Below are 14,008 nucleotides of genomic sequence, written 5' to 3'. Positions count from 1 at the left end.
CTTTCTTATCAGTTTATGAGATGGGTGATTCTGATGATGATGACATCCCTCAGCTTTCTTCCCATACCCTAGCAGCTCTGCAGGAATTTTATGATGAACAGCAGCAGCGAAAGACTGACCCCGGTGAAGGTAATAAATATAACATCGGGGTAATAGAAGAAAATTGGGTAAGTAAAGCCAATTTAGACTCACATTTTGCCACAAAGGAAGAAAAATTACAGTAAACTAGTATTTATTGAGGGCCCAACATTTAATGTGCCCAACATATTGCCAGGCACTGAATGAGCCTATACAAATGAATTACAAGCCATCCTTAGTCACTGCCCTCCGGGAGTTTGCCATCTAGTCAGAAAGAGAATACTAACAAAAAAGCATATAATTTTAAACAGCATATAATTAATTTAGTTCCTATCAGACCTTTAAGAATTCTCAGTTTTTCTTGAGAAAAAATTTCTTTCTTTCTACCCAGTAATCCCCAATTCTGTCCTCTCAAAAACTTCCCTTCTCCGGACTACTGTGACACTTTGCCTCTGTTGTACCATTTTCTATTCTACATTGTTTTGTCTTGTATTTTAGTTGTTTTATGAGTATTTGATTAGTGAAATAGACTACTGGTGGGCCTGCTTGCCCTCAGGTCTCTACTCCAATCCATTATGCATTCAACCACTAAAAATAATTTCCCTAAAATACAGGGCTGATCATCTCACTCTATACTCGGTATATTCCAATGACTCCTTATTGCCTCCAGGAAGAAATACAAAATACTCTCTTTGGCATTCAAAACCATTCAGAATCCAGCACCCTCTTACCTTTCTTAACCTTACTCCTCTTAGATCTAGTGATATTAGCTAACTGGCTGTTCTACAATCAGATACTCTTACATCTCTTGGCTCTGGGCTTTTTCTCTGGCTGTCCCCCATTCTTGAGATGTTCTCTCTTCCCTACTCCAACTAATTATTTCCAGGGCTTCCTTTGAGTCCTTTCTCAGATTCCATAGGAGGGAGGGAGGGAGGGAGGAAAGAAGGAAGGAAGGGAGGGAGGAAGGAAAGAAGGAAGGAAGGAAGGGAGGAAGGGAGGGAGGAAGGAAGGAAGGAAGGAAGGAAGGAAGGAAGGAAGGAAGGAAGGAAGGAAGGAAGGAAGGAAGGAAGGAAGGAAGGAAGGAAGGAAGGAAGGGAGGGAGGGAGGGAGGGAGGGAGGAGGGAGGGAGGAAGGGAGGAAAGAAGGAAGGAAGGAAGGGAGGGAGGGAGGGAGGGAGGAAGGACGAACCGACGGCTACTATGATGGACCAAATCTCAAGAAATTGGTTGTATACAAGGTAGAGACTATGGACATATGCCACTTTAACTATTTTCTGTTCATTTTCACTTTTTCTTCTTAAGTCTTCTCAAAACAATGGAAAAGTTATCCACATAAGCTTCTTAAATAGAACTGAAGCCCGTATTTTATTTCATTGTGAAATGAATTGATGATAAACAATCCAGGTTTCCATTTTTTGACTGAATTTCCCCAGGGGTAGCAAGTTATGTGTTTTACATTAGACATTTTTACAGGCAAATAAAATTATATTTCACCTACTTTATATGTCTCCAGAGTTAGGTTTTTTTTTTTCCATTTCTAATTCCTGGTTAATCTGAATATTTTCTTGGGGGGGGGGGGCAGGATACCAGATTAGTGATTTTATTGGCACTGGTTGCTCCAAGTGAGGAAACTCCCTTCTGACAAAGAGATCAGCCCTTGCTGGACAACTTCTGGCCTTAGAAAGTTTTCTAGATTAATTGACTTGCTCTGGTTCACATAGTCAGTATGTATTAGAGATGAGTCTTGAATCCAAAACCCTGTTCTTCTGCTTGCTAGACGTTTTTACTACAGAACCATCACCTTTTAACTTAGAAAAAGTTCCTCATGTACAATTTCATTCGCTCTCATCAATTAAACTATTACCTCTATAGGAATGACACCCAAAACTATATCCCTATTTGGTGATAATGTTTTTCTATAGAAGTCACGTAGGGCTTTATTTGTACCTCTTTCCTGCCTTTATCATGCATCATAGTTTTGAGAGTATATGCTAGCCCCATTACTAGACTTTATGATCCCTGACCACAGGGAGCCCTGATATAGTAGGTGTTTAATAAAATCTTGTTGAATTACTTACTACTTTAGAGGATCATGCTGGAGCCACACAATCTGTTTTATTTATGGCACTTCCTGGAGCAAAAAAGATTTTTCCCTTTTTTCTGATCTTTTTCATTTTGGGGGGTAGCAGTCTTTTCTCTCCTTTAACCCCCTTTCACAGCTTAGCATAGTGAGTGCCAGGTTTAGATTCAAGAAGCCTTTGTTTGGTACTTTCTGTGTGGCTTAACATACACAAAGCATGTTCCTCAGGCCTTGTCTAGGATTGATCTGCTTCTGGTAACTATGAAGAGTAGAACCCTGAATAACTATAGTGCTAATATAGTGCTGTGACTTTTAATTTTTATTAATATTTATGCTTGTAGTCTGGTTTCTTCTCAGGTATAATGTCTCCTATGTCTTAGAATTTCTGTTTCTGATCTGCTGCTATTCAAAGCTATCATATTTAAGAGAGAGAGAGAGAGAGAGAGAGAAAACAGATAAAGATGGAGAGGCAGCATGGTGTGGTGGATAGAGAGCTGGACTTGAAATGGGAGCACTATTTTTCAAGTCTCACTTCTGATATATACTGACCATGTGACCCTGGGCAAGTCACTTAACCACAAATTAACATATCTATTTTATTGTATTTTTATTTGTTATATACTTGCCAATTACATTTTAATCTGGTTCCCTGCCTGAGTTACTTGACCCCAGCTCTTTAAGCAACTCTAAAACTGTAAGTTCAGAGAAGTATTAATCTACATTGGTAGAGGAAGCTACCTTACCTAGGAGTTCCCTATATTGGTGAAATCACAAGTTAGTTCTTTATTCTTATTCTTATGTTAAAGATGGTTATAGTCAATATTGAAGGGTTTGTGGAAAGATAGGTTCTCACTGATGCATTGTTGGTAGAGCTACAAATCAACCGTTTTGGTAAGAAATCTGAAACTATGCAAAGAAAGTAGCCTAGTTGTACTACTACTAAGCCCAAAGAGGATGGGGATAAAAAATGTTTAAAGGCCTCATGTATGTGACATATTTAAGAGCACTTATTTTTTAGTAGCAAGGAACTAGAAACAAATATCAATTAGATGATGGATAAATAAATTAAAATAATTGATTTAATGGACTTTAAGAAATGATAAATATAATAAAAACAAAGAAGCATGCAAAGACATATAACTGATGAAGATTAACGTAAGCAGAGTTAACCAAAAAAAATGTGTATGATGGGGAGCAGGTATCTAGATGGCTCATTGGATAGTGAGCCAGGCCTAGAAATGGGAGGTCCTGAGTTCAGATCTGGTCTTCATTATTTCCTGTGTCCTCCTGGGCAAGTCACCAAGGCCCCATTGCCTAGCCCTTACCATTCTTCTGCTTTGTACCAGTACATAGTATTGATTCTAAGGAAAGGTTTAAAAAACAACAGCAACAATACACATGATGACTACAATGATGTTAACAGAAAGAATTTACCTCCACAAAAAAATGGAAACTGAATATTGTAAAATTACAAAGAATAAAACTGGCCCCCCCAAAAAGAGATATAAGAAGATGCCTCTCCCCATTCCTTTTCACATGTAGAAGGGAGGGATTCATATTGTATATTTTACCATAGTTTTTCAATGAATTATTCGGTTTTCCTGAATTTTTTTTTTTTTGAAAAAAAATCTGTCAAAAGATGACTCTCTAGGAGGGGGAAGGAGAAGGGCTACAATCAGAAAAGTAAGGGGAAAAAAGATAATCAGTAAACATTTACTTTTTCAAAAGGGAGGGAAAAATCTCAAGTTGGTCAGTGGGTTCCCTGAGCATGCACAGTAGTCTCTTCAGATAACTCTTATTTTTCTTCTTTATCAAAATTATTTTCTCATATATATTCTGAATTTTATCCCTCCTTAACTATAGAAATTATAGAATTTTAGCCCATGGACTTTTGCCTATCCTTTCTCTAAGCCCTTTAAAAATCTGTTCTCAGGGGGCAGCTGGGTAGCTCAGTGGATTGAGAGCCAGGTTTAGAGATGGGAGGTCCTGGGTTCAAATTTGGCCTCAGACACTTCCCAGCTGTGTCACCCTGGGCAAGTCACTTGACCCCCATTGCCTAGCCCTTATCACTCTTCTGCCTTGGAACCAATACACAGTATTGATTCCAAGATGAAAAGTAAGGGCTTAAAAAAACAAACCTACCTGTTCTCCCTAGATCTTGGGTATATGTCAATATGGCCAACTTTCCTTTCCTTTTCTATAACAAACTTTCTAGGAAAGAATAGTCATTTCCATCCAGTATTCCCAGTATGTCTTACCCAGCAGTCAGGTTTTTTTTTTCTTTGTTGGTGAGAATCATAGCTAGAATAGAATTCCCCCTTGATCACTGCTTTACCTTATATATGTGGTTTTTTTTTCAATTTTTATTTTTAAATATTTTTCCATGTTTACATGATGCTGCTTTACCTTATATAGAATGAAATTATCATTATGGCAAGTTAAGAATTGATTAGCTACTCTGCCAAATTAGACTAATCTAAAGATGCCTCGCATCTGACATGAATATTCCCTATAATTTGGGGGTAAAGGATCTTTCCACACAAAAGGCTTATGCATCCAGAATCTGAGGCTGCCTCTGATTTATTTCCTCATCTGTACATTGTAGAGTCGGATTAAATGGCCTTCACAATCAGTTTCTGGGCTAAATAATCTTCTGAACCCATGGATTTCTGACTGGGGATTCAATTGAACTGATATCTATTAAGTACTTAATCAGTTCTTACAGTTACTTGCCATCCTACTCTCCCCAGGTCCCTCTATTTCCTCAGTACTGTGGTAGGCATTGGAGGGTACAGGAAGGCCAGTAACACTGCCTGTGTAGAGTTCCTGAACCCATATCTCCCCTTAAGTTTCTCTGCCCTTCCTACCTCTTAATAATAGATTTGAGTAACTCTTCCCTGAATAATTACTTCTGATTCAGTCTGGAGCTGGTAAAACTTGTCATTTGTTCTCCAATTTACCATCATCTATTAGAAATCTCAGTCACAAATAATTATTACACACCATTCTGAGCAAACCTCACTAGTTCCAAATGTGTACATGCCCTGCGGGCTGGCTTACAATTTTCCTTATCCCAGTGTGGAGAAGGAAAATGTGTCCAGACACACACAGCTGTGCCGTAGGTGCTCATTAGTTTACTATCTGTAATACATAAGCATAAGCACATTGATGTATTTGGATACAGATGTGTATTTCTTCATTTACCAACAAAGAAACTATTTGAGGAGGAAAATGTGGATGGGTTTGGGGGGGGGGGGTGTAGGTTTGTGCATGCTTCACTGACTAGGTTTAAAAAAACATGTTGATGTGTCAGTAACTGCATTTATGATGTTTTTCAATACCACCACCTTGGTCCAGCTAAGTTATTTGAGGACCTAAAGAGCTAGTCTGTGTTTTGAAACTTTGAAGAGAAACACTTCTGGAGAGCTAGTCTAAAAGACTCTTATTTAATTTTAATGCCTGGAAAATGTAGCTTGATGAAGTCAATGTTTAGTATCCCTCTACTAGGATGGATTATTGTTTTCCAAAAATATGCCCCTTGCTTTGATTTTGATAATTTGTAAGGGGAAGTTATTAGATGGCAGAAAGCATAATGTATAAGCAACAAAAGTGATTTCTACCCATCTTCTTTCTGCAGCAATTGAGTCAGTTTTGGTACAGTGAAGAAACAGCATTACGATTAGCTACTGACGCTATTATGGCTGCCGGTAAAGGTGGAAGGTAACTTTTTAACTTTTCTCACCATCTCAAATCTATTGTCAGTAGTCATTTTTCTTAGTGAAAAATGTTTTGTCTTTGGTCTCTTTTTTTCTTCTATCGCTAAACTTTAGAGGGAGTTAAAAATGCTTACTTAAGATTTATTTGTTGTATTTTAAAAACTAAAATAGTGGTTTCATAGCTCAGTCATAATAATTTACAGGAGTTATTAGATGGATGTTTGTTTTTTACAAGATACTGAGTTTAAAAAAAAAGAAAAAAGATAATGGGTTCAAATAACAAGAAAAGGGGTAGCTAGATGGCCCAATAGATAGAACGTCAGGCCTGAAGACAGGAGGTCCTGAGTTAATTGGGCCTCAGAAACTTCCTAGCTGTGTGACCCTGGATGAGTCACTTAAACTCAGTTGCTTAGCCCTTTCCACTCTTTTGCTTTGAAAATGATTCTTAGTATTGATTCTAAGATGGAAGACAAAGGTTTAAAAAAAAAAAAGAAATGAGTAAGACCAAGTGTAGTGGCTTTTTGGGTTATGATACAAATCAAAAAGAATAGCCTTCTAAACCTAGTCAATCTTTGATAAAATCTTTTGATTATGATTAAAGCAGTTAATTCTGAACCAGATATTGAAAAATGTTTAATGGAGCAATATCTATTTTTCTCCTAGAGTATCTAACAGAGTTTAATGAAGTAGCTTTATCTTTGTTTTCATTTCTAAAAATTTGTTTATCTCATATCTATAATGCATAAAACAGTTAGATGTGAAACAGGAGACATATTATGGTTTGTACTAGCATTGAGGCAGATCCTTGAGTGCCCTGGACCAAACTAGACTATTCAATTTTCCCTTTAAAAAGACCAAAATTAGAGATGGCTTATCCTCCAACCTCTGAGAGGTGGACTTGAAGCCCTGGGCCCTTTTCATATACTTATTTCATTCCTAATTTTAAGGAAAGCCATACTGGGATAAAGAAATGAATAAATATTTCTCCATTCATTTAATGGATTTTGCTCACAGTGGTCCACAGATACAAATTATTTTGTTTAAATAGTCAAGTATGAACATATGCCATTCTGATCCTGTTATTTGGCAAGAAAAACAAGCTAGAGGAAGTCCCCAATTTTTATAGGCCTGACATATATAGGTTGTCCCAAAAGTCTTTGTGCAGTTTTAAGCTTTGATGGTTTATTTGGCAATTAAATGGTTATTGTTAAAGTTATCATGGTTAATAGCTATTATAGCCAAATAAGCTATTAAAACTTAAAGAGTACACTGAAACTTTTGAAATACTTTTATATATCTCATATACAAATACCCATTATCCAGTGAATATTTCTTATAGACAGCTAGGTAGTCAAGTGGACAGAAAGTTGGATATGAAGTTAGGAAGACCTGAGTTCAAGTTCTGTGTCAGACACTTAGTAGCCTTGTGACCTGTAAACCTTAAAATTTCTTAGACTTATGAATGTTGGAAATTTCCTCATTGGGAAATTTCATACTTGAAAAAATCTCTTACTGATAGTAAGAACTCTATTGGAATATGAAACTCCTTGGCATGGGAGGATCCTTCTCCTCCCTACTTAAGACTACTTTAGGACAGAAACCTTTTGCTAAACAATGGAAAGGGCTTTGACCTATGCTTAAGCATAGAACAGGAAGTTCTTTGAGTCATGATTGATTTTAGAATTGATACAATAGAGATACTTGGAATGACAGAACCAGGTCTTGGAAACTACAATCTCCACCCTACTCAGAGTAACAGGATTTAGGAAGGGCTGCAGCAAAGATCAAGATTTAATTATTTGAGAATATGACCTTCAACAGACATGTGCAAAGGGGGCAGACCTCTGGGCGGTCCTGGGTTAAGCTAGAGCCACCATTGGCACAGGGGAGACATCGACAGTGATTGGTAGATGTGAGAACTGAGGGGAGGGAACTTAGACAGTTGGCTTAAAGATAGCGGGGTCTGAGGACTGAGGGTGGATGCTCTGAAGGAGGTCTGAGAGGAGAGAGGTCCTGGGGGGAGAGCTCCTGGAGAGGTCTTGAAGGAGGCTGTGGAAGGAGAACTCAGGAGGAGTCAGGAGGAGAATTCTCTGGAAACATTTCTTGAAAGGAGGCTCTCTTGAAGGTGGAGCCTGAGGTTGGCATGAGAAGCCTTACCTAGAGAGATCTTGAGTGAGTGATAAAACCAACTGATTGATTTATCTCTTAGGACTGAGGTCTAGGCCTTATTGGCTTGAGGCCCTTCATTCTTATTCCTTTCTTACTTTCTCTCTTTTTCTATTGATTAATCAGTGTATTATAAATTAAATTTCTCTATAAAACCCAGTTGGCTTGGGCATATTCATAAATTGGGAATATATTCCCTGGCGACCATCTTATATTTATATAAAACCAAGTCACAGTAGAAAACATTTCAGCGGTCATAATTGTTATATATTTCCCTTGCTCCCAAACATTTTAATTATCACAGTTTATGGCTCCCACTCTCTTATCTACAACTATTTAACACTCAAACTATTTTAAATCTAACAGACCTTGGACAAATCATTTAGCCTCTGATTTTACTTTCCTCATCTGTAAAATGGAGATAATAACACTTACTTCCCAGGATTATTGTAAGATCAAAATGACATGATGTTTGCCAAGTGCTTTATAAACCTTAAAGTCCTATATTAATAATAGTTATTATTGTTATTTCTTATTATTATATTAGTTTATATTAGTACTTATAGGGATTTTCTATCTTTTCTTACTTAACTAACCTCTTCTGGTTCCAGAACTAAGTGGCAGGAAAGTGTGCAGTGGTAGGGATGCAGCAGTTATGATAAGGCAGAGAAAAGGAAAGGAGAAAAGAGGGAAAATCTGGTTTTGGGGGTTCTGATCGCCATTTCTTCCATGCCTGCCACTCCCCTATCCCCATCCCCATCTGAAATATTATAATAGGATTGAAGCTCCCATACTTGCTGCCTTGCCTCTAGCAGCCAACACCAGTTATTACTGTTTATATTAGGAGGGAAGAAGCATGGGAAGTTGCCGCAGAATGTCACTTTATCGTTTTTTCCCCCTAAACCCTCACCTTCTGTTTTAGCATCAGTTCTAAGACAGAAGAGCAGCAAGGGCTAGGCAATTGGAGCTAAGTAACTTGCCCAGAGCCACATAGCTAGGAAGTATCTGAGGCCACATTTGAACTCAAGACCTCCTCACCTCAGGCTTGGCCCTCTATTTACTGTGCTACCAGCCGCCCCTATAATTTCCCTTTTTTGTTGATGAAAATTGTATGTTTATTGTAAACTTAACTATAGTATACTAAACCCCCTTCCTCCTCCTCCAAGGGGACTGGCACTTGAAATCCAATCAACAAAAGAATCGGAGAAAATAAGTGAAGTTGTTAACCCTGTCCAGGAGAAATGCAAACTTTTTTTGAGTTCAGTACTTCTCTGTTATTTCAGCCTTGCAAAAAGATTTAAGGAACTTAATGGAAAGTCCAGGGAGGATAGGCAGGCACACTTTGAGACCAGAGGGTCACTCTGATGCTTGTATGGAACAGCTGTAGAGGAGGCAGATTCTCTTCGAGGATGAAAGGATCCATCATTTAGCATGTGACTTCTAGAAGGCAACTAGACTCGGACACTTTGCTGGAATGCATGACGAAATACAGCCAAAAGATAGAGAAGAGAGGAGCCATAATGACTGACAGATGAATTTGCTCAGGCAAAATGAGGAATACAGAGACAAAAGTGTTAAATGCAAGATGGGACTTGAAATGGAATCAAAGCCTCTGAGGTGAAGGAAAGCTTCTGGAGAATTCATGCAAGAAAGGCCAAGGCCTTTGAGAGAAATTTTTTCAGGACTGGATCATGGGATTATAACACTAGAATGGACTTTAGAGATTATTAAATTCAGTTTTGTTGTTTAACAGACAAAGGTTCAGAGCCTTTGAAACTTAGTAGAATGAAGAAAGCCTCTGTAAAACCAGGAAGGTTAAAACTCCTGGGCACAATCAGTCCGAGGTCCTGCTCTCATCTTGTAAGACTAGGTAGCAGATTTTAAAAGAGGCTGACAGCTCTAACAGCTTGTCCTGAATATACCTCAGGCTAGAAGCCGAAGAGTTTGGGACAACAGCCAACCAGAACAGGATTGAGGTCAGGCTGACTCCAGAGAGAAGAAATAAAAAGAGTGAGGTCAGTAGATATTAAGGGAACTAGGAAAGACCAAGATTTAACTCCTTTTGTGAGTTCCCTGAAAACCAACACTAAGTGCCTTCACTCCTGTGAGTTTTTAAGACTTAAAACTTTTGTAACTTTATCTTTTTGTTTAGGTTAACCCTCTTACTGTAGTTACTAGCATTAAAACCCTTGAAAACCCTAAACAAGGTTGTGTGCTTATATAAGACATTATAGTGTAGAGAAGTTTGGAATTTGTGACCCACTCAGAAGGTCTGGGGTGCACGGTTCACACGACACAGAAAGAGGGAGATACCAAGTGAAAAACATGGGAAACAGGAAGCAGGTGAAAGTCTTCAAGTTTAAAAAGTGAGTGCACACAGAGAGAACCAAAGAATGTTCTAATGGCTTAACATTCAAGCAAAAGGTCTCTTGAGGTAGGGGAGAGGGCGTGGAAGTTGGAGTCCAAAAGGCATGGGATCAGCTCTCATTTCAGATACTTACCTAGCTGTGAAACACTGGGCCAGTCACTTAGCACCTCTGTGGCTTCTTTTCGTCATTTGTTAAATGAGGGAGTTGGACTTAATGGCCTCTGAGGTCACTTTCAGTTTTAAATCTATGATCCTGTGGTACATCCAGGCCATAGCTCTTAACTTATGTGAGCCTCAGTTTCCTCATCTGTAAAATGTAAATAATAAAAGCACCTATTTCACAAGGTTGTTATGAGAATCCAGTGACGGGGTGTGTGTGTGTGTGTGTGTGTGTGTGTGTGTGTATGCACATGCACACCACACATATAATTGTGGCTGTCCTATGCCCAATTTATCCTGCGTTTCTGTTACTCCTCAGAATTTCCCCCCCTCTCCCAAGAGTGGCATAGTGATTAGGTTCTATACTTTGGGTACAGTAGTTAAAGTGGGTTTTGTGAATGGGTCTGAGAATTTAACCACATCTATAACAGTTTTATGAAAGATACATTTCAACTTCCAAACAGTCACCTTACAAAACAGACTTCTAGAATACAATATGTTGGCAAGCAAGGGCACAGGTGGGGGGGCTCTGTTTCCTAGATAGCAGATTTTTAAAAAGCTTATAACTAGCGGAAATCAAAGATTCCAAGTCATTTGTGTACATTGACTCATAAACCAGAAGTTGTTGGATTGTCTTGATGGAAACCTGAAATTATAATTCTATTTTTTAATCATGAAGATTTTTAGGTTGGGGTCAGAGCTGTTCAGTTTTGTATGCTTAAATATTGGGGACTAACAGGTAAACTACAGGGACCTTTAACCCTTTACAAGCAGGCCGTTTTCATAGTGCGTTTTAAGTTGTTGCCCATTATTAGTCACTTTATATGTACTTTCAGATCGCAGAATGATGTTACAGATTTTGTCATGCCATCTCCTCTCTCTATGAGCTAGTACAGATGTGACAGATACTATTTTAATCTGTGACTGCGGGTGGTTTCACTGTCTTTTGTCAGTCACATAATCAAATGGAAGCTTTCTCTCCATTACGAGACTAGAGTGAGGGCTTCTTCTGAAGGGAAAAAAAAAAGCTCAGTAAAGCTCAGTGGAAGCCCAAGCCATTGTTCTTAACAGATGTTTGACGTCCCTGGTTAACTCGGAGAAACCCTTCCTGAACTTGCTCGTTCTTCACTTCTAGGATAGCATGCGTCAGTGCCCCGAGTGTTTACCAGAAATTGAGAGAGTTGAATGGGGAAGACTTTTCTGTGTGTATCTTGGAATACGACAAAAGATTTGCAGTCTATGGAGAGGAGTTTATCTACTATGACTACAACAATCCTTTAAATTTACCCCAAAAGCTTATTCCCCATAGTTTTGACATTGTTATTGCTGATCCACCTTACCTTTCTGAAGAATGTCTCAGGAAAACAGCAGAAACGATCAAGTACCTAACACAGCGAAAGATTTTGCTTTGCACAGGTACTGTATTCTATGTCTCTAGGCCTATGTGTTGAGGTCTTTCAGTTTTTTCAAAATATTTTGTGATTTCAACATAAGCATTCTATTAAAACTGATGATAATAAATATTTTTATTAGACTCTAGGAGTTACTGGATTAATTTTAAAGGGTTTTACAAAGCTTGAAGTGCTATAAAATGTACACACATTTTTATAATATTTCTGTTGTGAAATTTATATCTTAAAAGTTTGAACATAACAAGTGGCTTTTAATCTTCTCAACATAATGTGTTTTCTGTTGATTCTCCCTATAGCATAGGATTCCTAGGCCATCATCACTTCCCATTTTCCCATACTCACTGGTTCCTATTCTGTTCTTTCTGGAATAATATTCTTAGCCCAGTCCTTTAGTCTGTATGTAATATCCAATACCTCCAAGGCTTAGTTTCATTGCTCTCATATGCCAGTCATGAAATGGTTGCAAAGGCAAGTTTTCTGTGTAATAAAATTCATATACCTCTAAGTTAATGGCGTATGTTTTGAAAAAATAAACCTATGTTGATTCTTTTTTTTAGTTATGTATAAAATCAAATGTTTTTCTTACATCTCATAGTTTTCTCCCTTTGTCATTCTTAATTTGAAACCAAATTGACCTACTAAGGGTTTGGTATTTTCTCTCTTTTCCTTTTGTTCTTCTAGGTGATTGTAAATTAGCTGATGGGTATTCCTGAAAATACTAAAACAACGTTAAGCTTACTGCTCTATAACTCTTTCAGGATTTTTCCTTTTTTTATTTAAAAAAACCCAACTTTTTTTTTTCTTTTGGAGTTTTTAAAGACTTCTTTTGAGTTTTTCAAACTATCAATTAATTACTTTGTCAGTTATTCAATCAACAAACATTTATCCAGCATCTCCTCTGTGCAAGGCATTATGAACAAGGAAGAGTGAAATAAATCCCTCTCTTCACGGTGCTTACAAGCAGATAAATACATAAATAGACATAACTGCTGGGCAATGTAAAATGTTCTAAGTGTATTGAAGAAGTACCAAGTGCATCAGAGGAAGGTGCCTCTGATGCTTCCCTCCCTATCCCAGAGTGGCAGGCAACACTCCACCTGACATGCCATTTGTGTGTCGGAAGTGATGTCTTCTAGAAAGTGAGAGAGGGAGCTGTACAGCATGAGGAGAGCTAAATGAAAACATGTCGAGGGGTTATTTTTTGTCTGAAGATAGAAATTATTCTTCAAATTTTTGTCAATATTAATTCATTTTTTTCCTCTTTCCATTCCCCTATGAAAAATAGTACCCTTGTGCTGCTTTCTAAAAAAACAATCACCATTTCCTGACTATCCATTATAATACATTTTTACATAATATACATTATATAATCACCAAAGCTGGTTACAAAAAGTATGAATTATTTGCTACTGAAAAAAAGGATAGTTTTAGCCTGAATTAGAATTAGGGGTGAGTAGGATGCCACCTAGTGTTTAATACTGAGGGAGGTTACACAAAGGGACACCCGTTATTAGTGTATTTTGTAAGTACATAAAGGTTTAATACTAGAAAAGTCTTTCCTCTGTGGTAAGTAGGTGCTTATTTCTGAGAAATAAAACCTCTTGTTAAACATGAAGACTAGTAAGTAGTTGAGCTGTCCCAACTGAGACCTCGGGCAATCTGACTCCAAGCCATTCTTGCTCTTGAGTATAAGCTTCCACTGTGCAAGTCAAGGACTGTATCTTTTTTTTTTTTTAAATCGTCCTATTTAGAACAGTGTTGGATACACATCTGACCTGTATGCACTGCAGAAATGCCTTTTAATTGATTCTGATTGACATTATTCTCCTTTTGTCAGGTGCTATCATGGAGAAGGAGGCAGCAGAACTTCTTGGGGTGAAGATGTGCAGATTTATTCCAAAACACACTCGAAATTTGGCAAATGAATTTCGATGTTATGTCAATTATGATTCTGGACTGAATTCTGAAGTCAGTTGTTCATAGCACTGTAATACAAGAGAAGTCCTAAATAAAATGCTCTATTTCCTTAA

General features: G+C 37.8%; 2 protein-coding genes across 4 annotated transcripts in view; both read left to right on the top strand.

Annotated features, from left to right (window-relative positions):
- XPO4 (exportin 4) overlaps positions 1–14,008 on the top strand; it is a 160,366-nt gene extending 146,358 nt beyond the window's left edge. The window contains exons 24-25 of the mRNA XM_001366403.4: positions 5,795–5,877; positions 13,816–14,008. The gene's annotated coding sequence lies outside the window, so the exon portion shown is untranslated. The remainder of the gene's footprint in view (positions 1–5,794; positions 5,878–13,815) is intronic.
- Positions 1–14,008, top strand: part of EEF1AKMT1 (EEF1A lysine methyltransferase 1) — a 26,896-nt gene extending 12,888 nt beyond the window's left edge. For all 3 annotated transcript variants that reach the window (XM_001375115.5, XM_007495203.3, XM_056794672.1), the window contains 4 exons: positions 13–167; positions 5,795–5,877; positions 11,702–11,982; positions 13,816–14,008. In XM_001375115.5, coding sequence (XP_001375152.3) covers positions 21–167; positions 5,795–5,877; positions 11,702–11,982; positions 13,816–13,961 — 657 coding nt within the window. In that variant the 5' untranslated portion in view covers positions 13–20 and the 3' untranslated portion in view covers positions 13,962–14,008. The remainder of the gene's footprint in view (positions 1–12; positions 168–5,794; positions 5,878–11,701; positions 11,983–13,815) is intronic.

The sequence above is a fragment of the Monodelphis domestica genome, chromosome 4 (assembly GCF_027887165.1).
Source record: "Monodelphis domestica isolate mMonDom1 chromosome 4, mMonDom1.pri, whole genome shotgun sequence".
Taxonomy (NCBI): Eukaryota; Metazoa; Chordata; class Mammalia; order Didelphimorphia; family Didelphidae; genus Monodelphis; species Monodelphis domestica.
This window is presented reverse-complemented; position numbering and strand designations above follow the sequence as displayed.